The sequence below is a fragment of the Scylla paramamosain genome, chromosome 1 (assembly GCF_035594125.1).
Source record: "Scylla paramamosain isolate STU-SP2022 chromosome 1, ASM3559412v1, whole genome shotgun sequence".
Taxonomy (NCBI): Eukaryota; Metazoa; Arthropoda; class Malacostraca; order Decapoda; family Portunidae; genus Scylla; species Scylla paramamosain.
The window spans coordinates 29705501-29729096 of NC_087151.1; the positions used below are offsets into that span (position 1 = coordinate 29705501).

The window sequence follows — 23596 nt, forward strand, 5'->3', positions numbered from 1 at the left end:
GTGTACCCTTAATGCAGCTGATCACAGCTAGAATTCCAATGATAACAGGAAGGTTAATCATCCTCCGTATACGAATTTGAAAGATTTTTACATTCAAAAGAAAATATTTGCGATTAGGAAACGACCATTTACAAGATGTCCACTGATACAAGAACACCGGCTTGGAGTTCTTTATGCGGGGTGGGGAGTAATGGAATTGCGCGCATATTTCAAACCCCATTTTATAAACAATTATGTGACAAGCCCAACGGTGAATCAGAGAATCCTAAAAATATACAGTGTTTCACTTCTTTGACACCTAAAGAATAAAAATAGAAAGATATGTAACGTATTATACTTAAATACTTTTCTTAAATGTGTAAATAAGCAATAAACACGAATGTATAGTTTTTAACTTTATTGTTTTCTTGAAAAATGTGAAATGATCGATATATGTTATTAGTAATTACTTAGCATTACATAAGCGACAAACTAAAGACAGCTATTTCGTTAAAATCACTATACATTCTTTACTTCAGTTCACATTTTCGAACTGTACCACAGCTGATGGTACTTACGTACTGCAACAGGCCAGTAGTGAATGCCTCCTGACAATGACGTAGAAGCAACACAGAGCAAGAGCCCTGTAATCTGTCAGGCCTCCCTCTTGTATAGTCTCCAACCAGCGCACAACTCGAATGCATTCAGTATTTGAACATACTAAAGCTCAAATAAGTCTGAGGCTCTGAGCTTTGGGAACAAAGATGATGTGTCGGAAATAGAAACCTGACTTGAGCATGAGAACCCGCAATAGGTGTATCCAAGGATGCACCTCATTGCAATGGGTCGTCACTTTACGTAGACACATGCCCCATTAACGGGGGCAATCTTAAACAACAACAACAACTCGTGCTCCTGCGAGGTTGTTTAGGTCATAACAATACACACTACAAAATCATTACGTACATCACCACGATATTTTTTTATACCATAGTTGATGTAGAGGGGACAAACAGCCAGACAGATAGAGAGAATGAGTAAAAGGTTTCCAAACTCTTCTTACATGAAAGACGCAATCTTCTCCATTACTTACCATGCGTGCTTTAACTCTTAATCAAACACAAGATGAAGCATACTATATTAATATTAATACACCACTTCTCACTCATTTTTCTACTGTAACTCACCAGCACCATAATACCAGCAGAACAAGACTATATGTCCATACACAAGATACATGAAAATAAAATTAGATGAGATATATTCCTAAGTGTGACCACCATTACTCGCGTTTACTATAATTTGCCATGAAAATATTACGTTTTCTTTAGTTAACGTGACTATTTTCCTTATGCTGGAACAATGGAAATAGAAAATCCGCCTATATTTCACTTGTCAAGGAAATCAATAACAATCTGAGGCAAGTAAAATTCAAATTAAGAAACAGATATGAAGTTAATTAAGTCATAGTCTTGCTTTCTTCTTCAAGGAGCTTTTCATAAAAAAATGGAACTTCGGTAGTAAACACGATCCTCACGTAACGCCATTAATTAAACTATACTCAGTTTGTCGATTCACGTCAAGGAAACAAAACGAAAACTGTATAAAGGGAATTCTTTGTTTCTCCTTCTCGATGATTCTATTTTGTTCGGGAGCAGCCGGTCAAGAGCGTTTTCGTCTTGTCACGGATTCGGATAAAATTAATTTAAGTCTGTGAACTCAACAAAATGAACATAAAAAAAATAAAGAAAGAAAGTTCTGATCAGCAATTCAAACTACTGAAGGCAAAATAAAAAAAAATCAAGAGAATATGTATTAGTGAAATTCCATATATGGCGATTGTAGTGTTTTATAGATCGAATCTGATTTGATGCCTGATTGTTGCTATAATGCACGACAATGTGTTATTACTTACTGTGATCTGAAAACTAAATGTTAGATTAATTCGAAAACATAAGATTGTAGATTCTATAGATTTTATATAGAAATTTTTGCGCACACACACACACACATTCTCTCTCTCTCTCTCTCTCTCTCTCTCTCTCTCTCTCTCTCTCTCTCATGAATTTGGACTTACAGACTAATAAACAAACAAAAGAAGAATAAATTCATAACTAATAGTACTCATCAAAATCAGAGCATAAATTAGCCAGGAGGTCAAGTGAATGTAAATAGAACTGCTGTCAATTTGAGTACCGAAGCCGAATCTGAGCCGCCCGTGCCGCCTTGAGTCACCGTGCAGGGTCCTGGTGCTTCGTCTTGCGGTGGCCTGATCTGTGAATATCTGCATCATCCGCGGCCCGGCACGGCTCTCCCTCCACCATGACGGCCCTGGGGCAGCTGGTGTTCGATGAGTATGGCAAACCCATCATCATCCTAAAGGACCAGGACCAGCAGAAGAGATTAACTGGTATCGATGCTCTGAAGGTACGAGTGTATTCCTGGCTGACTGGCAGGTGTGGTGCATTATTAATGTACTGGCTGAACTATGGCCTGATGGGATTCCAGATCAGTATGGGTTTGCATATTATGCCGATATGTATCTTGCGCGGGGTTAATAATGCCTGGTTTCATCGAAAATTGTGTTAAAATAGAGGAAGGAGTGACAGGAGGCAACCGTGAGTCACTGACTCACTCCACCCACCTAGACCGTGTTTATCTATTCCCATTTTTCGATTTTTCTGTGTGAAGTTCCAATTCTTCTGCTGATCTCGATAGCCTGGGTGAGTGGAGGAGTGGCCAAGGTACGGGATCAGTGAGGAGGCTATATGACTCATTTAATGGGTCACGATTTTCGTGACATTTTTGTTCAACCAGATAATAGGATGTGGATTTTTCCGAAAATAAATCGTTGATATATGTAGTGGCTTCATTAAGTAGATAATGTAACGTTGGTAATAATGCAAGTGACTCCAAATCAATATCTTTAATGATTGTTTATTGTATTAATTTCCCCCCCTATTGGAAAGAATTTAAATCTTTTATATATTTATTTTTTAAGATTGCTATTGTCTGCTAAGTGATTTTCTAGAGGGAATGCAGAGGGCCCCCAGTCTATGGCCCCTTTCACACAGGCAGTCAAAGTGTGTGACTGGGGTCACATCAGTGAGTCACTTCTGTGAAAAGGATCACTGCTCAGAAGTGCTGCTGTAGGCTCAGTCAGCTTGGTTCAGTTGCATCATTGATTCTGATGAAGAAGCTGTTGCTATTCTACTTGCCCTTTTGACATTATCAGCAACAGTGATCACTATTGATGCATTCCATAACTTTTGAGGGGTTGACAGTGGGCCAGGTTTATACACTAATGAACAATCTTAAAGCAGTGTTCCCTCCTCCACCATCCTTTCTTATTTTGTTACATTGTCTTTTATAATTTCACAGTACTCCACTCCCTCATCCACTTTTCCATCCCCTCTTTCCATCTCATCCCTTGTGGTTGGACGTTCAAACTCCACAAAGTCACCTCTGAAAAGACTCAAGCAACCAATTGCCGTAATTGGTTGCGGGGACAGGCTGCGTCAGTCATGTGCATTGAATACTTGTGTGAAGGCTCACTGACAAAAACAATGGGAAGCCACTCCCCCACTACTCAGCAGTGCTGCCAAGTCACACGACACAAATGGCCATGTGAAAGGGCCCAAAAAAGTTATTAGTGGTGGCTACATTAGTAATCCTTTGAGAGTCCTAGGGGTGGTATGTCCACTAAGTACTATTAACATAATCTGACATAATACCATTTAGGTTGAGGGATCTGCATTCTCCTTGAACATCTCAACTAGGAAGCGGTCTTTGAATTTTTTATGAAATTAAATAATGATACTCCATAAAGAAGAGATATTACAACTTATTCAGTAGGAAGTGGAAATATTTGATAAAACCTGGTGGTTCTTATAAATTACAACTAGCCCACACTGGTTAAAATGGTTAAATTAAAAAAAAACATCCAGTGGGATGAAAGGGATGAGATGAAGTGGTTAATTTGCTTGTTAACATTACCTATGTAATTTCAGCAAATATAAAGAAATCTTGACTGTCACACTTTAGTGAATGAATGAAACCTAAATTATTTTCTATAAAGAAAGAAAAGAAATTGCTACATTTATGATATATACAGTTTGTACACACACACACATACAGTAACAGTGAATCATATTGTTACCAAAGCAGAAGATATTTGTATCCTGAATGAGAAGAGTCTCTCTAGATTACTGAGGCCACCAATAATGTGTATGATGGAAAGGAGATGGTTTAAAACCCTCTATTGTTTGTGTGTTACTCATCACCTGCCATGTATCTACTATGTGCTTTGCTGTATATAGGAAGTAATATCAGTACTTATTAGTGATACTGTTGCACAGAGTTAACCAGTGTTGCATTACAGTCTCACATTTTGGCGGCCCGGAGTGTTTCATCCATCCTGAGCACGTCCCTGGGACCTAAAGGTCTGGATAAGTTGATGGTAAATCCTGATGGTGATGTTACTGTCACCAATGATGGAGCCACCATCCTGAAGATGATGGATGTGGAGCACCAGATTGCTAAGTTGATGGTGCAGCTTTCCCAGTCACAAGATGATGAAATTGGTGATGGAACAACGGGAGTTGTAGGTAAGTTTTGCATTGTCAACTGATGCTGACCATGTGTGGAGTGTAAATTATTTTGCTCTTCATATATATATTCCTCAATTTTCCGATAGTATTATTGCCAATAAGTAATTTCAAGTTTGTCATCTTACAGTTTATTTAATTTTCAGTGCTGGCTGGAGCATTGCTGGAAAAAGCAGAATACCTACTGGACAAGGGTATACACCCTATTCGTATTGCTGATGGATATGAGCTGGCTGCTAAGAAGGCCATTGAAAATCTAGAAAAAATTGCTGAGGAGTTTCCTGTTGATATCAACAACTTGGAGCCCCTAATTCTTACTGCCATGACCACTCTTGGGTCCAAGATTATTAACCGCTGTCACCGGCAGATGGCAGAAATAGCTGTGAATGCAGTCATGGCTGTAGCTGACATGGAAACACGAGATGTTAACTTTGAGCTGATCAAAGTGGAGGGCAAGGTTGGAGGCAAGCTGGAGGACACTATGCTGGTGAAAGGAGTGGTAGTAGACAAGGACTTTTCTCACCCACAGATGCCTAAGGAACTCAAGGATGTCAAGATGGCCATCCTTACCTGTCCCTTTGAGCCCCCAAAGCCAAAGACCAAACATAAGCTGGAGGTGAGCAGTGTAGAAGAGTACAATGCACTCTATCAGTACGAACAAAAGCAGTTCACTGAAATGGTGGAAAAAGTGAAAGCTGCAGGGGCCAATCTTGCTATCTGCCAGTGGGGCTTTGATGACGAGGCCAATCACCTTCTCCTCCAGAAGCAGCTTCCAGCAGTGAGGTGGGTAGGAGGACCTGAGATCGAGCTCATTGCCATTGCAACAAATGGCCGCATTGTGCCTCGCTTTGAGGAGCTGTCACCAGAGAAGCTGGGAACATGTGGAACAGTGCGTGAGCTTTCCTTTGGTACGACCAAAGACAAGATGTTGGTGATAGAAGAGTGTCCCAACACTAAGGCTGTCACTATTTTCATCCGTGGTGGTAACAAGATGATCATTGAAGAAGCCAAGCGAAGCATCCATGATGCCCTGTGTGTTGTGAGGAACTTGGTGCGCAACAACAAGATTGTGTACGGTGGTGGTGCCGCTGAAGTGTCTTGTGCCTTGGCTGTATCCGAGGAGGCTGATAAGGTAAGCTAGTTATCTAAGTAATGTTTAAAATGTTATATTTGTCCCAACAGTTGTGCTCATGCAAACATTTTAGTGTATTTTGTTATCAGAAGTTTGCAAGCAAACCAAGAAAAAAAATTTTGACTTTTGCGAAGGAAGACTGGCAACATTCAATATGACATGTGAATGTTTTTCTTAATCTACAGATCTCCACCTTGGAGCAGTATGCATTCCGTGCATTTGCTGATGCTCTGGAAAGCATTCCTCTGGCACTTGCTGAGAATTCTGGCCTTTCTCCCATCCACACCCTTTCTGACTGCAAGGCTAGACAGGTTGCTGAGAAGAACCCAGCGTTAGGCATTGATTGCAACCAAAAAGGAACATGTGGTTAGTGCTTTTATGCAAAACTTACATTTTTATTTAAAAATATTCATGAACAGTAGGTACACTTTGGCCTTTGTATGCTGAAAGCTTTATAGGTACATTCAGAATGACTAAATCTCTAGAATGTTGCTTAAAACATTATTTCACACTATCAGCCATCCCTATTTATGGGTTGGCACCCAAGAAAATCAAAATGCACTCCTTCATATTCTTAGAATTTATAAACTAAATAAGAATGCCAAGATGAAAATTATAACATGCCCTTTTTTGGTTTTCAGACATGAAGAATCAACATGTGATTGAGACCCTTCACAGCAAGAAGCAACAGCTCCTCTTGGCTACTCAACTTGTGAAGATGATCCTCAAGATTGATGACATCCGCACTCCTGGGGAGTCCTACTCTGCCTAAATCTCTTTGACAACAGATAGTCCACCAGAGAACTGATGATTTTTAATACACTAATCTTGGCTCTTCTGCACTCCTAATATAATTTACAACTATGAAACTTACGCTAAGCTTGATAAATAAACCAAACCAGTTTATTTTCCATTATTTTTGCCCTTTATTTGATAAAAATTGCTAAAAGGGATAATGATAATATTGCAACTCAATTCTACATACCTTAGCCAGTTTCTCTCTCTCTACAGTAGTTTCAAACCATTTCACAACACATACACAATAACATACAGGCTAATGAAGGTTTCAAAATAATTAAACTGTATTTCCTGGAGCTGTCAAACACAAATACTCACTTCATAACATACTCAAATTGGAATAAATATGGTCACACATTAATTCTGTTTACACTTAGTAACTAATCGTGTTCTCGGTGGGCACATGTACAACAGTAGCAAACAGCATCATATTGACAGGCGCTATTTTGTTCAGTCTTAAATTATGCAATCTATTTATGGTATGCATAAAGTGACCGCTCTACCTAATAAATGCTAATGTTTTATTTTAGCCTTCTCTACAGCACTACTCAAATAACACAGATAATTACATCATCTTGTATCACACTAAATGGAAGACATGGTTGTGCTTAAATCTAGAGCAAGGCTACCTTTCAGTTAAATGTATGTTTGATTATGGCTATCACTGAGGTTCTGAGATATCTGTTCTTTTCTCCTGTATAGGTACTCCCTAGATCATTCATCTTCCCTACCTGGACAATCATTCTAGAGAACTTTTCAAAGCAGATGATCACAACAAAGATGTCCATTTAACTATTCAAATACTCCACTCCAGCACAATCCATCCCTCCTCTCAGGTATTCAACACTGTCCTGTTTTTTAGAGATCTTCCTCTCTTATCCACAGCATCCACTCCACCCTTGTATATCCTCATCACCCTCCCATTCTCTCCAACTGATCATCTAAAGGTATTATATTTCCCAATTTAGCTTCAGTTTTTCCTCAAATAACTATTAATTAAAAAATTTACCATTTTGTTTTTACATTTGGTCTCACTTCCATTCCAGCAGCAAAATTTTCTAGCTCACCCTCCATTCTCTTGCATCCTTTAAAATTACTGAATTTCATCCAGTAGCTGCCTTTTCACACCATAGATGTTTAGAACCTTTTAGAAAGCTTCCTATGAACCCTATTATGTTTTCTCTAGGATAATGAAAGCTGTATCACTTTTCTCAAAGTACTGCTGTACCTAATTGCAAGTGTCTAATCCACATCAAATTTTTCTTTTCTAAATCCTCCAGCTCCTTACCCTTCCTTTTAGTTACTTCCACTTCCAGTCTCCATCAGGACCCTCCCATTATGTTTACCAGCACATTATACAAACTTATCCCACTGTAATTTTAACATTTAGCTTTCATGCTGAGGGACAATAATTGCCTTCACTTCTCTTTGTCTCTATACAAGATCATATAAAACATATCCATCTTACTACTTTGTCTCCATATTTCACTTCCACATTTATTTAATCTATAACAGCAGCATTACCACACTTCAATATAGCAATAGCCTTCTCCATCTCCTCCCTATCAACTTATCTCGGCACACCCAATCCCTCCATCTGCTTCCATACCCATGATGGACACTATGCTTCTTGTGCTGTCTCTCTACAACTCCACATTTTGTTAATTTGCCTGTGATACAAACACTGAACATCCCTGTAGTAGTTTTATAGTTTTTACCATCCATTCTATTTACACCATAAGCACCTCAAGTAACTCACTTCCACTACCTCAGTCTAGATCTTTGACCTTCATACCATGTCCACATCTAATGGGTATATTTCATCTGGTATAAAGTTTACTCTTCATCATATATTCAAATATTTTACTTTTTATGTTGCAATACTTCCCTTGATATTACTCCCTTTATACTTCATGCCTGCACATAATTCAACAAAGACTGCCTATCTGTTGGGGACATACTTATGGGACTTCATGATACCCTACACATTGAAGAGAAGGAGAAATAGAATGTTGAGATAAATAGTGATGAAAGAGACTAGGACAAGAACAAATGGACACATATTTGTTGGCATTATCCAAAAGGAAAGTTCCAAAGAATGAGCATCAGAATTGATTAATATGAGGATCTATATTTTTCCATTTATCTACAATAACTCTGATCTCACATTAACTCATGCCACATGAAAAATCATTCCTGGCCAGGAGTAAGTTAAGTTACTCTTTCAGTTTGAAATGCCTTCCCAGACCTAAACAGTCCTATATTTACATGTAAGACATGAACTATATTCAGTAACTCCTTTCTACTACTGAAAGAAAAGTTATTATCAAGAAACAGCTTGCTACCATGTACTCTATTCCTCCTTCCTTACTATGGCTTCCTTTTCCTAAAATACCTATACAACCTATACCTATAGACACAGCTATAGTGGCACAAATCCATCACACAAGCACAACACTCTTAATCCATCATAACACAGGCACTAGTTTCTAAATTCAAGAACCATCCTTATACACAGTACATTTCCACATTACACAAAGCATTCTAATTAGCTCCATGTATTTTTTGCAAAGTTCAAATAGCAGATTACAAATAAATGAAAGGACAGGAACAAATGGAGAGTACTGTCATGGCCATCTTCAAGGGTGAGTTCTTATTAGATGCAGGCAGCCATCAGGATACCGATAGGTAAACAGACAAATCGGTAGCTTAAGAGTCTTGATCAGTGTGTGATGGCATCCTCACTTGCCTCACAGAAGGGCAGCTGTATGAAAGTATCCATACTAGGAAACTGAATTAATAGAACAAAACATTAAAAACCATGGTTTATATAAAGTATGGTAAGTGATCCCCAAGGTGCAATATTTGATGAAAGTAGGGACATATTTGTAGACTTCACAAGGAAGGTAAGTGAATTTTGAATACTTTAATGTTTTCTATTTTGTAATGATAGGATTAGACTTAAAAACAAAGCAATCCTTTGTAGGACTAACCTATCTTATTATCCTTGCTTTTTTAGTTGCCAAGTTTATTAATTATGTATCATGAGATACAGTGTTGATGAGGATAAACATGAAACTTTTCCCTTTCATCTCAACAATCTCACCCTTGGTTTTCCATTTACTGTTTGTCTTTTCTTCTAAAACCTGATCTTTTGCATTGTGGTGCCAGGAAAGCCAAGTTCAACCAAAAATCACTTGGAGCTTGGTGGTCACTTACAGCCCGACAGGTAACATGTCAAATAAAAGCAAGGGATTCAATCCCTGACAAGAGTGCCTCTCATAGCAAATCTATCATATCATGCATTTGCATCAGTTTCCCAGTGTTTCCATGATGCTCTACAATCAGACATCACAACATAATGCTGCATTTATGCCATCGTTAAATCAGGCCACAACAGAAAGGAACTCACCATTCCACTAGATTACCAACACGTCAAAACTATGGTTGTCTTTTGTTACTTAGGCCAAGAGGTTAAGATGTAAAGGAATACTTATGAATGTATTCATGTGGATGCCTTGACTTGGCAACCTTCTTAGAAGAGGATGTTAGCCTGGTATACAGACAGACAGACTTAGCTCTTTCTGCTTGCTTTCTTTGCACCACCAGGAGTTAGCCTAAGGCACTGGTTTCTTTCAGTTTGAGAAGATAACTTGTACTGATTTTCAGAAACTTCATCTATCTAATGACCTCATGTATCTAATGATCTTATTGACATTCCATAGCATCAGCAGTATATGACATACTAACCTAAAAAAATTTCCATCACTTTGCCTGAAATATCTTTTATATCCACCAATAATGCTGTGGTTCTGTTGCATACTCAGGATCACATGTATGTACTGTACTGGGAGGCTCCCATTCATGCAGTGAGACTTTGGCAGCACACACAGGCACCAGATGAGCTAAGAAGCCTCACATCTGCTCCTCCACTTCATCCACAAGTATGAATGGTTTGAGATCCTGATTATTCCTCCGACAACATGTCCCTGTCTCTGCCATCCCATTTCCTCCTTAACTCATCATCCCCACAAAGAAAGAAAAAGAAAAAAAATCAATAGTTACAAAAAGATTTTGTAATAAGTCACACTATTTTGAGCAATTTATACATGATCAAAGCAATAATAATCTTGAAAAACAATACAAGATATGAACTGACAACTGTTTGTCACTCTCACTTGGGTAAAATGAATTGACATCTTTCATTCATACCTTAATGGGAGGTGGGAGTGTCTTGAACGCCAGTGACTGGAACCACTTAACCACTTTGTACTTTATTAGTGTTTCTCCTTCATAATAAGCCATAGGGAAACAATTTCCACCTAAAAAAAATAAAAACTGACCAGCACTAAGGGATAACATGTGCATACACTGGCTGATGCTCTGTGGGTTAAGTTAACAGTATGAGTAATCATTCCAATTCATGAAAGTAAATAACAGTTCTCAGTTATCACTTTCTGTAGGACATCTGTGATGAAGTGGTGAACATGAGTTGTATGAAATCTCCATCTTCATTTCTAACATAAAACTGCTAGAATTTCATATTTATTGTATACCATCATCTATGATGGCATGCATACAAAATTTCAATAGGGCTCCTCCAAAATTAACAGATTAACAACTACAATATTCTTCTATGAACACATAATGGTATAATTAATGACTATATATTTTTTCTGGAATGGAATTAAAAGATTAATCAAAATTAGGTCCATAGCACCTCTCTACATAGCAAGTTTTGGGTTGCCATAGTATGACCAGCAGATCCATTACCAAATCAAAAAGAAACAGCTCAAGTGAAGAAAACAAAATATGTTTAAGATAAAGAGATTATCCAGTGTCTTGGAACTAATCTACAGCTTATTACAACTTATTCCCACATATATAAAATCTAGTTGCTCACAACTTGTCGAACTTTAGTCCTTAGTATTTATGCATCATAATCTTATCCAGATGGGAATACATTCATGTCCTTCCTCACATTTAAGTTGTACCTTAAATCTAGAAGTGTCAATAAATTATATAAAAAAAGTAAGATAAATATATTACACATTTTCCGAGTTGGTGGCAATGCTGAGCCACAGCTGCTCACTCAATGATATGACTCATGTGTGAGATCTTTCATGGAAATTTTTGGTTAAGGTGAGATATTTCATTCTAAAACCTGTAATCTATAAGTATAGCATAAATCTACAGTATCCTGGTGAATATGTACTGTATTTGTGAATGAATGAACCATTACTGTTGCACTTTGTGTGTTGTCAGATTTAACTCCCACAGTGATCAAAGATGAGACATTTCTCTTTCATCTGAAGTGAGCTTGTCACATGACACAGAAATAATGTCCCCAGCAATTGTGTGGTCTGACTGTAAAAAAAAAGAAAGTAAATATTATTAAAACAACACATCATAGACTTGAAAAAAAAAAAAAATGAAAATATGGATATTACAGTAAAATAACACAAATGACCAATACAAATATATGAAGTTAACATTTTTATATGAAAGAAAAGCTAAAATGTCCAAAGGCTTGTATTCTCTGTCTGAAATTATTCAGTTACTAAATTCATTCTACATCCAAATAATACCTCCATATTTGTATGTCCTGAATGTACTCCTCATGGGGAGTTCCAGGTTTTCACTCATATATTATCATTCTAATTTTCAAGGCTAGCACTGTGAATAAGGTGAAAAAAAAAAAAATCACCTGATTAATCAAAATTTAGAAATCTCATTAATAAAATAAATTATATAAAAACTTTAAAAAGTTATAATGCCTCACAAGAGCATAACATGTGGGAGTGACTAACCCTACAAGCCTTGGACCCTTAGTCCTTCTAGTCCAGGTCAATTATGACTCCCTTCAACTATAACCTGACAAGGACAAGAGAAAAAATAATTATAATTTCACCATAATTAATTCATGGAATGTGACCATGAAAAAGGTAAGTACACATACCTTCTCAGTGAATAAGTTTTCAGTGCCACTGGCTGCAGTCCCTTCGATGTGGACCCACGAAGAGAAGAGCTCCCTCTCAAGCACTGTATTCCCCCCAGTGGCAACGCTCACCAGGACACCCACCAGCATGGTAACTAGGAACCCAATAGCTGCCACCCACATGTAAGACACTGCATACAGGTTGTGCAGGAAAGGAGTGCTGTGGAGATATGATGCATGTCAAAATCATAGGTGAACAAAATAAGTAAATATTCACAAAAACACCAACAAGGCTAGTCTATTGCAATACTTGTTAAACAATGTCCGTATCAGAAGGTACCACTAAGCAGTGCTTCTCAACAGCACTACCACATAAAAAGGGAAGAGATAAATGGAGGCCTTCACGCACAGCCATGACCACAAAACATACCACCACAGATGGTTTAAGTAGTAGCCTTCACCACTGATGGTTATGATGCTTATGACTAAATGCAGCACTGCTCATCATGATACCTGCCATTTGTAACTTTCACACATTGCTGCAGCCACACCACCATCTTAGTAGCAGTATGTGTAATAACTGTAGCACAACTCAATTCGACACTCCCTACCACGACACCACCAGTCAGTTATGTCCATTCACATGTTGAGATAAATAATGTTCTTTTTACTTTACAAGATAGCAGCAAGAAAAAAAAAAAAAAACTTTAATTGTGCAGTTTACCAAGCAAATATGTGCTAAAGAGCTTGACATGGGTGCAGTGAGGACAAGCTACATACCTCTCCTCATGTAATGTGCTGTTGAACTCCAAGGGGATGGTTGCTGATACTCCTTCCTTATCTTCAAGAGGTAAAGTTAATGATATGTTACTAAGGCCATCAAAATAAAATTCATCTCCCTTATAACTTGAGTTTCTGGTCATCTGAATATTTTCTATGTTCAAGGAAGCATTGCTGGCTGGACATCCTTCAACAGACACAGGCTTGAAGGGTGGTACTGGCTTGGGTTGGCCAAATCCAATCCACAGTGTGATGATCAGCCCAAAAATAAGACCCACCATGGCACCCTGCAAGACACGTGGCTGTAAAGAGTATGCTTGGAGGGCAATAAATTCTAATATGAATGCAAGAGAGAAAGCTAAGAGGTGAACTTTATAAATGAAAGACACTTCAGTTGGCATGGAAATAAGTACATATTTCACAGAAATAATATTGTTGCTTGTGATAACAGTTATGAGATGGCAGTTAATGAGAAAGAGCCATCAAAGATCAGGGTAGTAAAGATGTCATTCCTAAGAATGACTGAGTAATTAAGACAATAAATATAATATCAATGTAAACATAAACAGCAGTAAATTTCCTATTCATATCTTGATGTCTATATCACAAGTATTTTGGAATTTTGTTCTTTAACAGCTTTATTATTGTTTTTATATAGCGATCTGCCAAAGGAATTAAAATTTAAGAAATCTTGCACCTCCTTAACTTGCCTTTTGGTTAGCACATCTACAGAGCATCCCCAGAGTGAAGAGTGCCAAGAGTGGTCCCCCAACAGCTCCAAAGATAGTGAGAGAGGCTTGCAGCACTCCTGTTCCCACCAGTGGGATGAGGAAGGACATCATAATGCATATCAAGCCATACACACATGCAAGAATTTTGCTGATGCGTGTAGCATATTTCTCCCGGAAGCCACTGTGGGGTGGAATGCATGGCTGGAAAAAATTCTCAGATGAATAAATAATCTTATGTATTTCTCCTCCTTCTCTTCCTCTGCCACATAATTTGAATTACTGGTGTCATCATCATTGAATAAATCTATTTCTTTCATTGGTGAAAATGAGGCAAGTTTCAAACTGCAGTGAAAAGCCACCTAATTTAATAAAGACAATAAACAAAGATTTTAACAATGTATAGCCATTTGAATTTCACCAGTCACCAGACAATGAGCAAAGATTTTAACAATGTATAGCCATTTGAATTTCACCAGTCTTACACAATAATCAAGTTACACCCAAGAGGCCACCCACCAATATGTAGTCCTGGTAAGTCACTGCTGCCAAGGAGTTGAGGGCTGAGGAAACTGTAGAAAGTGAGCCACTGAAGATGCCAGAGACAAAGAGGCCAGAGAGACCTGGTACCATTCCCATTGTCTCAACAACGTAGAGTGGCAGCAGCTGTTGGGGTGGAAAAAGGTCAATGATGAAGGAGGCTAGGGTGACTGCCAACTGAGGAGTCTTCATCATAATCATCATTATTATCACTACCACCAACACCACTATTATCCTCACATTAGCTATTCATCTATCTTTCTGAAACTTTCCAAATTTTGTCTGCAATTCTCTGTCTATCCCTATGCAACCTTCTACATATATACTATGAAGAAAATAATGATGATATTCAGCAATTATGTAAGTAGTAGTACATGTAGACCATGAAGAACATCAAAGTGGTCTGGTGTTTTGATAATGTTCAGACACCATCCTATGTTAAGATAGAGCCCTCTCTCCCCCTACAGTCATGTTGTCTTCCCCCTCGAGGGACTCACTAGCAGCTGGCAGGGCTAGTGCAGATTATCAATTAAAAAGTTCAATATTGTAATGGAGGACAGGAGTGAAAGAGGTTTTAACAGAGGATGAGCACTTGAGCAAGCAAGAAGGAAATGCCTGGATAAAGAAAGATGAAGGTTCTTCTGCCCCTTCTTGGGGGATGCTTCCACAAGGAGCAAGGCATGAGAGAGAGAGAGAGAGAGAGAGAGAGAGAGAGAGAGAGAGAGAGAGAGAGAGAGAGAGAGAGAGAGAGAGAGAGAGAGAGAGAGAGAGAGAGAGAGAGAGAGAGAGAGAGAGAGAGAGAGAGAGAGAGAGAGAGAGAGAGAGAGAGAGAGAGAGAGAGAGAGAGAGAGAGAGAGAGAGAGAGAGAGAGAGAGAGAGAGAGAGAGAGAGAGAGAGAGAGAGAGAGAGAGAGAGAGAGAGAGAGAGAGAGAGAGAGAGAGAGAGAGAGAGAGAGAGAGAGAGAGAGAGAGAGAGAGAGAGAGAGAGAGAGAGAGAGAGAGAGAGAGAGAGAGAGAGAGAGAGAGAGAGAGAGAGAGAGAGAGAGAGAGAGAGAGAGAGAGAGAGAGAGAGAGAGAGAGAGAGAGAGAGAGAGAGAGAGAGAGAGAGAGAGAGAGAGAGAGAGAGAGAGAGAGAGAGAGAGAGAGAGAGAGAGAGAGAGAGAGAGAGAGAGAGAGAGAGAGAGAGAGAGAGAGAGAGAGAGAGAGAGAGAGAGAGAGAGAGAGAGAGAGAGAGAGAGAGAGAGAGAGAGAGAGAGAGAGAGAGAGAGAGAGAGAGAGAGAGAGAGAGAGAGAGAGAGAGAGAGAGAGAGAGAGAGAGAGAGAGAGAGAGAGAGAGAGAGAGAGAGAGAGAGAGAGAGAGAGAGAGAGAGAGAGAGAGAGAGAGAGAGAGAGAGAGAGAGAGAGAGAGAGAGAGAGAGAGAGAGAGAGAGAGAGAGAGAGAGAGAGAGAGAGAGAGAGAGAGAGAGAGAGAGAGAGAGAGAGAGAGAGAGAGAGAGAGAGAGAGAGAGAGAGAGAGAGAGAGAGAGAGAGAGAGAGAGAGAGAGAGAGAGAGAGAGAGAGAGAGAGAGAGAGAGAGAGAGATGGATAGGTAGATGGGATATTTTTAATAAACAAAGTAGTGCTATGAAAAGTAATCTCCGACCAACACTAATGAAAAGGGTAATAATCAATGTGTTCTACCAACAATTACACATGGACAAAAAACCTAAAGCCTCACAAAATAGGCCTGGAAAGTAATCTTAAATGCCTAAATGGGAACAGAAATTGTATGTTAAGCATAATATAGTGGGATAAGGAAAAAATATTATGGATTATGGAAAAGGTCAAGGTTGAAAATATTTTGACAACAATTAAAAGAAAAAGAAGGGAAAGATAAAGCACAGTCCAAACAGGCAATAGATGGACAACTGAGGGAGTGGAACAACAACCTCAGGATGGTAAGAAGAAAGCACGGCAGAATGAATTAGATGAAGAGATCAAATAAAAAGCTTTCCATGTGTGGCCCACAGCAGACAGGCAGTCAGCAGAGTTAAGTGGAGAAGATTGGGAGAGGCCTTGTCTTGAAATGGAATCACACAGGGTAGTGATAATAATGATACTAAGGATGATGATGATGATGATGATGATAAAGATAATTTTCAAGTCTTTGTGGGATTTTGCAATGTATCCCCTTTTAAAAGACCACTGATCTGTTCTAAACATATAATTGTTATCAACATATAATTGTTATTAACAATAAAATTATGATGGCAAGGAGGAGGAGGAGGAGGAGGAGGAGGAGGAGGAGGAGGAGGAGGAGGAGGAGGAGGAGGAGGAGGAGGAGGAGGAGGAGAAGGAGAAGGAGAAGGAGAAGGAAGATATAGAAACAAGAGCAGCATTCAAATAAGGGGAGAACAAAATGTATATTTAGGTGCAACAGCTATCACTATAACAAGGATGTGTAAAGTTGACATGAATGCATAAAGAAGAAAAGTTTGAACTAAGAAGAGACTCACAAGCAAGTGTTGTGAAGGCAGCCAGGTGTCTTCATAAAGCAATCCTGGTGCTGACCCTGTTAGTATACATATATATGAATGAGACACTTGTGAGACACTACCATGAAAATGTTCGGTAAAGTTTGTGGTAATAAACACACCAATGCAAATAACCATGGCACTTGGATGTTCTCAGCTCACAAATATCACAATGAGGTAAAATTAAATGTGTCATTATGAAAGGAAAAGATTTTCAATGCTTGAAAGGCAAGGTATAGTTGGTGGATATGTGAAGGGGTAAGGAATGAAAGTGACCTTGTGTGGGAAATGGAGTTAAAGTTATAACAGTGACCACGGCCTGGTATTTGTTTGTGACATATCAATGCCTCTTTGAATTTTTACAGCACAGCTGCCTGCCAGAAGAGTGAGGAAAGCACAGTAATAATTCCTATTCACATCACTGGTGCTTAACCTCTCCCATAAACTCACTTCATGAAAGGATGGCTGAAAAACAAATTCTAATCTAAACATCTCTCATCTAGTTACCAAACTGGTTCTACTACCTCATCTTTACTTCTTCCTTTTATATACTAGTTCTACAACCTCACCTTTACTTCTTCCTTTTATATATACATGTACAACTACTTATTCACTCAATTAAATCTTACCCTTACAAATTAACATAACCAATCGTGTTTTTTGCTTCACATTTATATCACAAACATTTACCTCATCTAAATAGCTTTCTCTCTCTCTCTCTCTCTCTCTCTCTCTCTCTCTCTCTCTCTCTCTCTCTCTCTCTCTCTCTCTCTCTCTCTCTCTCTCTCTCTCTCTCTCTCTCTCTCTTCCTTTGGTGGCTTGAATAATACATTTGTTTCATATATCTTGCCATGAAACTTTACAGGCTTGTATTTCTATGGATATTAAATACATAAATTATTTGTTTCACTTATGCAATTATTTCTTTATCCCAATATATATTTTTTTGCTCCCACAAGAGATCTTACATGCATCTCAGTGTCTCTGAGGAATGAAGCTGCCTGTGAGAATATAATATGAAAAATTCAGCACCTAATATGAAAGAGGACAATACTCTAACTGTACAACATACTCTGGGATGCTAAATGCATGGCTACACCTGTGAAACAAGTAAAAGAATGGAGAGACATGTTACAGGTGGTCTCAGGCTTCAGTTATGGAGACACCACAAAGTGACCATCATAAATTTAAATAGTTGTCAAATAAAAAGAATGGAATGAGGAATAAAATAAGAAATAAATATATATTAATGAAACTGAAACCTTACTTGTAAAAAAATAAATAATAAATAAAAAAAATAAATAAAATACTGTAAACAAAAAAGCATGATACAACCAAGAAATGAAGATGTGCATTTTCATAGATTGAAAAGGGGAAAGGGACAACCAGGGCCAGTTCTTTTAAGTCTATTTGACCAATTTTATTAAATTGGGCCCTGCACCTTAAGGGGCCTGGCATCAATGGCAACAGAATTACCGCTTGAAGCCTTTTCTGTATTCTAAGAGGAATAAACCACTACTGAAAACGTGAAATGAAGAATGAGAAATTATTATTCCTCATGGAATATAAATATACATAAATTTTTACTTTTGCAGAATAGGGGCCCTGCCATTGGTTTTCTAATTGGGCCCTGCAATTCCTAGCACCGACCCTGGGGACAACAGATACCACAACAAAACAAAGGAAGAAAAAAGTTTGGGGGTAAGTTCAGAGAAGCAAATTTCTTCCACTACAGAATATACACTAGCAGTAAAACAGATAAACTTGTACAAGTGAGTAGTCAAGGAAGTATATCAGCAAATTAACAGGAGGTAAACACACAACACATCAGTACCTGATCTGAGTTGGCAATGCGACCACTCTTCATTGGATCACAGTTGTGGTACTGTGCATACACCACAAGGCCAGCAAATGAGGTAGACAGACTCAACACTGTGAGAATGGGCCACTGGATCCAAAGGGAGGCCTGGGCACGATGCAGGTCCCTAGAACACAATATATATTGCCACTATACAAAAAATAAATGAATAAAAAAATAAATAAAATAAATAAATAAATAAATAAATAAATAAATAAATAAATAAAATAAAATAAAATAAAATAAAATAATAATAATAATAATAATAATAATAATAATAATAATAATAATTATAATAATAATCCTGTTCTTACTACACTAAGTAAAAAGTTGCTAAAATGGAAAATGTGTCTGAAAACACACAAATGCCACACAAATATTACAAAACTATTAAGAATCCATGAAAATTATGACATTTCCTATTCAGAGTAATACTTATTTTTTTTTGTGTTTTATTGTAATTTTCATCAACTTGAGACCAATAAAGTGATTTAAATCACTCCTTTGTATATTGCTAATTTATATGACTTGAAGTTCTGAACACATAAGACTAAATCTCTGATCATTTCAGCAAGTCAGTGCTGACAGTTAAGTCACAACTGGTGCCACTCACTTGATGGTGAGGAGCCGCTGAACCTGTGCCTGGTTCACACCATACAGGGAGCAGTAGGTGAAGCACCCGCCAATACCAAGGCTCCACAGAGTGTGCCTCTCACGAGGATCAGGTGATATGCTGCTCAACAAAAGTTGAAAAAAAAATCAATGGTTTCAGCATATACTACTTGTATTATTGAATTTAAGACCATTCACTTCATGTAATGTACATTCTTTAAACTAAAAATTTTCAAATAAAATGAGAGCATTTCAAAATAATTTTTAAGAAAATAGTCTACAACTGACCATTTATTGGGCAGCATGTTGCATTTCTGTGGCTCAGCATCTAACTTTCTTTGTACTGAATTACATTCCAGCATTCTGCTTTTCTCTTCAAGTACTATCTTAAACAAAGGTATTCACTGACATTTTAACTAATAGCAATTGACACCAAATAGCTGTCATATTATTAAATCATAAAAAGTTCAAGTTCACATGAATAAGTGAAGGAATAATACATACTTAAAGAACTCCAATCTTTCTCCTTCATTAGCAATCTTGAATATTTCAGCCACAGAGAAATCCATCACACCTCGAGTGATCACAGCAAATATTGCTGCAAACATCAGCAGGGACTGGAACACATCAGTGATGAGAACAGCCTTGATGCCTCCAAGGGCTGAATAGAATGTGCACACAACACCCACTGCCATGATGGACACACTGAGTTGTATTCCTGAAAGATCAAGTATGTACATGTCAATTTGGCTAACTTCTTCACCATTAATATTCTAATCACTAGTACCATTCCAAGCCTTTTTCTCACATTATGCAGGGAGGGAGGCCTATGCACAGCTGACTAAACTGAAAACACTGTTCAGGCAAGAAGGAAAATGATCAGAATGAAGCTGTCTATATACACCCAACACCCTCATTCATCCTTAATTATTACAAAATCAGTAACACCTACTTAGTGTATGGCAGATCCTGAGAAGGAATAATACATTCACACAACAAAGAACACATACTGCATATAATCATGATTGTGTGAGGATCATTTCACCTACCCTGTGTAAATTCATACATCTTGAAAATATATTCTCAATTAAAAGGCTGCATTTACATCAGCTACTTGAAAACTTGAAGGATGTACTTTCTTTCTTCATATGCCATGGGCAAATCTGTGCAGTCATGATGGAGTTAAAGGAGTAATGCAAATCAGCTAAACTTTCTTATATAAGTTTGAATTCAAGGCACATGAAATGCAATCAATGAAACACTAATCCTTGACACAAGAGTATTCCTGCCAGTGTGATAGTATCGGAGGTATTCTCTATTGGCTTAGTGTGTGTATACTGCCAAGAGTACAGTATTGGCCACTTGTCAATGATACTTTCAATACTTCTATGTGCAGATACACCTATGAAAGACAAGATTACTCCTGTAACAATACAATGGAGAGCACATTGTATGGACTAAAAGGAAAAAAATCCAACTGAGATACAACTGCTTTACATCCTGCTTACTCCTCCACTGCTTGAGAGTCACATGTGGAGGTGCTTACTCATCTGGCCACAACAAAAGTGCTGACCCTAATTTATTTTCTTCCCTACAATTCAAGTGGTAAATAAGCTTTAAAATATAATATGGGCAATGTGGTGGTGTTTATACATATGTGATGACACAAAACAACTGTGGTGCTGCTTGACCCATCTTGGAAACATAACCACTTGAAGGTGGTTGTGGCATGGTAAGTAAGTGCTGTGTTTTGCATAATGGTTCCATCAGATAAGTACGAGTATATTCTGTGTTGTGATAATAAAGGCATCATGAATTTTAATGTGGTGATAATGATGACTGCATGAGTATATTTTGTCATAAGGTGGTGATAATGGGTATATGAGTGCATAGATCTATTTCATCATTTGATGGTGATGGCTACATTAGTGACTTCCCTCATGCAGCACTGGTTGATGATGACATAAATATGCTAAAATGAAAGGGTGGAGTGTGTGGAAAGGAACATTATTATAACACACCCTTGTTGGGGTTCCAAGAAACAGGTATCAAAATGCACAAATAAACAAGTAGTCCTTACAGAGAGAGAGAGAGAGAGAGAGAGAGAGAGAGAGAGAGAGAGAGAGAGAGAGAGAGAGAGAGAGAGAGAGAGAGAGAGAGAGAGAGAGAGAGAGAGAGAGAGAGAGAGAGAGAGAGAGAGAGAGAGAGAGAGAGAGAGAGAGAGAGAGAGAGAGAGAGAGAGAGAGAGAGAGAGAGAGAGAGAGAGAGAGAGAGAGAGAGAGAGAGAGAGAGAGAGACCAAATAGTTAGACAGATGGGAAAATAAATAGGTTCAGTGGCAGGTAGATATTTGTAAGTGATAGACAGATAAAAAAAAATAATAATATCACTATGTTAATAGCTGACCTGTGACAGCTGAGAGTGCTAGTGCTGGAGCATAGAGCACAATGCCCATGTAGAGTGTCATCTGAAGGGAGAAAGCCAGGGAAGCACAGATCCGGGTCAGCTGTCCAAATCTTCGCTCCAAGTACTGTTAAGCAAAGAGGGTTGATAATGACTCATCACTCATCCTCCAACCAAGCCACACAGTACTGAGTGTGTGTGTGTGTGTGTGTGTGTGTGTGTGTGTGTGTGTGTGTGTGTGTGTGTGTGTGTGTGTGTGTGTGTGTGTGTGTGTGTGTGTGTGTGTGTGTGTGTGTGTGTGTGTGTGTGTGTGTGTACTGAATCATCATTATTGAACTGCTGACATGTGAAATTTCACCCTTCTGCCTCAGTGTCTTTGAATTAATAACACAAAGCAAAATGAGTTGATTTCTTTATGCCTACTTCCTTCTAGTGATGTAAAGAGTGGTTCCATCCACATACCTCATAGACACTTGTGTTTTGCAGCCTGAAGAACACAGGAAGGTAGAGGTAGCACACTATGGGTGTGGAGATGAGATATGAGAAGTTGATGACAACGAACTGTGTCCCAAAGGTGTAATTTTCTTTGGACACACCCAGGATGGTAATGGCTGACATGAAAGAGGCCATGAGGGAGAAGGCAACAGGTAGCACTGACATATTGTTGTCAGCCATCATGTATTCCTGTGGGGGAAAGGTAGTCCTCAATAAGACAGACTCAGTTACATGTGGTGTTCCCAATCTGAATGGTTACTTAACATTTCTTGAAGAATACCTTTTAAAAGCAATCAAACCCATACTATACCTGTTCTCTCTCTCTCTCTCTCTCTCTCTCTCTCTCTCTCTCTCTCTCTCTCTCTCTCTCTCTCTCTCTCTCTCTCTCTCTCTCTCTCAAACAAAAACACACACACACACACACACACACACACACACATATATATATATATATATATATATATATATATATATATATATATATATATATATATATATATATATATATATATATATATATATATATATATATATATATATATATATATAAAATTACAATAGGAATATTTAATGATCTAAGAATGGAGTATGACACATGGAACACTAATAAATATCCACCAGTAAATGTTAGAAAAATGCAGCTACACAACTCACCTTGAAGGTCTTCTGCTTGCCTCCCGTGAATCTGTAGTACAGACCGATGGCAGAGGACACGCCCAGCACCAGTGCAAAGATGACGTAGTCCGTGAGGCCAAAGTAGCTCTCCATGATTTGCTGCATTTTTCTCTCTCTCTCTCTCTCTCTCTCTCTCTCTCTCTCTCTCTCTCTCTCTCTCTCTCTCTCTCTCTCTCTCTCTCTCTCTCTCTCTCTCTCTCAGAGGAATGGATCAGCTGGTGCTTGTGTCTCACTCCCTTTGTGCTTTGCTTAAGGCCTTAAGTCTATTGTCTCTTCAGTCCCTTCTGAAATTCAGATGACCAGTCAGTCATAGTATTTGATTAATTTTTAATTTCTTATGATTTCAAGTCATTTTCATTGTGATGTTGATCACACTGTAATTATTACAAAAATACTTTAACAATCACATCAATAACTCTTATGAAACAATTTATGCCTTTGAGACCTCCATATTATTTACAGGTTTGAATAATGCCACATCATTCTTCAATTAATTTATCATTGTCACACACCTTAAATCAATACATCCTCAACATTTCA

At 38.2% G+C, this 23596-nt stretch overlaps 2 protein-coding genes across 2 annotated transcripts; one reads left to right on the forward strand and one right to left on the reverse strand.

Annotated features, from left to right (window-relative positions):
* The first annotated feature begins 2141 nt into the window (after positions 1 to 2141).
* Positions 2142 to 6624, forward strand: LOC135103071 (T-complex protein 1 subunit epsilon-like). Its single transcript, XM_064009033.1, has 5 exons — positions 2142 to 2406; positions 4361 to 4586; positions 4733 to 5718; positions 5904 to 6084; positions 6360 to 6624. The coding sequence occupies exons 1-5, from the start codon at positions 2302 to 2304 to the stop codon at positions 6488 to 6490; spliced, it is 1629 nt and encodes a 542-aa protein (XP_063865103.1). The 5' UTR covers positions 2142 to 2301; the 3' UTR covers positions 6491 to 6624.
* A 4424-nt stretch (positions 6625 to 11048) lies between these two features.
* Positions 11049 to 23277, reverse strand: LOC135103065 (putative sodium-dependent multivitamin transporter). The gene is made up of 11 exons (XM_064009021.1): positions 23036 to 23277; positions 22349 to 22570; positions 21890 to 22013; positions 19989 to 20202; positions 19486 to 19605; positions 18849 to 18999; positions 14482 to 14628; positions 13945 to 14166; positions 13235 to 13521; positions 12476 to 12674; positions 11049 to 11883 (listed from the first exon to the last, which is right to left on the reverse strand). Exons 1-11 carry the CDS (start codon positions 23159 to 23161, stop codon positions 11800 to 11802), a joined length of 1896 nt encoding a protein of 631 aa, XP_063865091.1. The 5' UTR covers positions 23162 to 23277; the 3' UTR covers positions 11049 to 11799.
* Positions 23278 to 23596: the final 319 nt, after the last annotated feature.

Bases quoted from the DNA above. Each gene is read 5' to 3' on its own strand.
- LOC135103071 (XM_064009033.1), top strand. From the start codon at position 2,302: ATGACGGCCCTGGGGCAGCTGGTGTTCGATGAGTATGGCAAACCCATC. The intron at 2,407-4,360 runs GTACGAGTGTAT...GTTGCATTACAG, and splicing joins CTGGTATCGATGCTCTGAAG to TCTCACATTTTGGCGGCCCG. The intron at 5,719-5,903 runs GTAAGCTAGTTA...CTTAATCTACAG, and splicing joins TATCCGAGGAGGCTGATAAG to ATCTCCACCTTGGAGCAGTA.
- LOC135103065 (XM_064009021.1), bottom strand. From the start codon at position 23,161: ATGCAGCAAATCATGGAGAGCTACTTTGGCCTCACGGACTACGTCATC. The intron at 19,000-19,485 runs GTGAGTGGCACC...ATTGTGTTCTAG, and splicing joins CAGCGGCTCCTCACCATCAA to GGACCTGCATCGTGCCCAGG. The intron at 13,522-13,944 runs GCAAGTTAAGGA...CGTGTCTTGCAG, and splicing joins GTAGATGTGCTAACCAAAAG to GGTGCCATGGTGGGTCTTAT.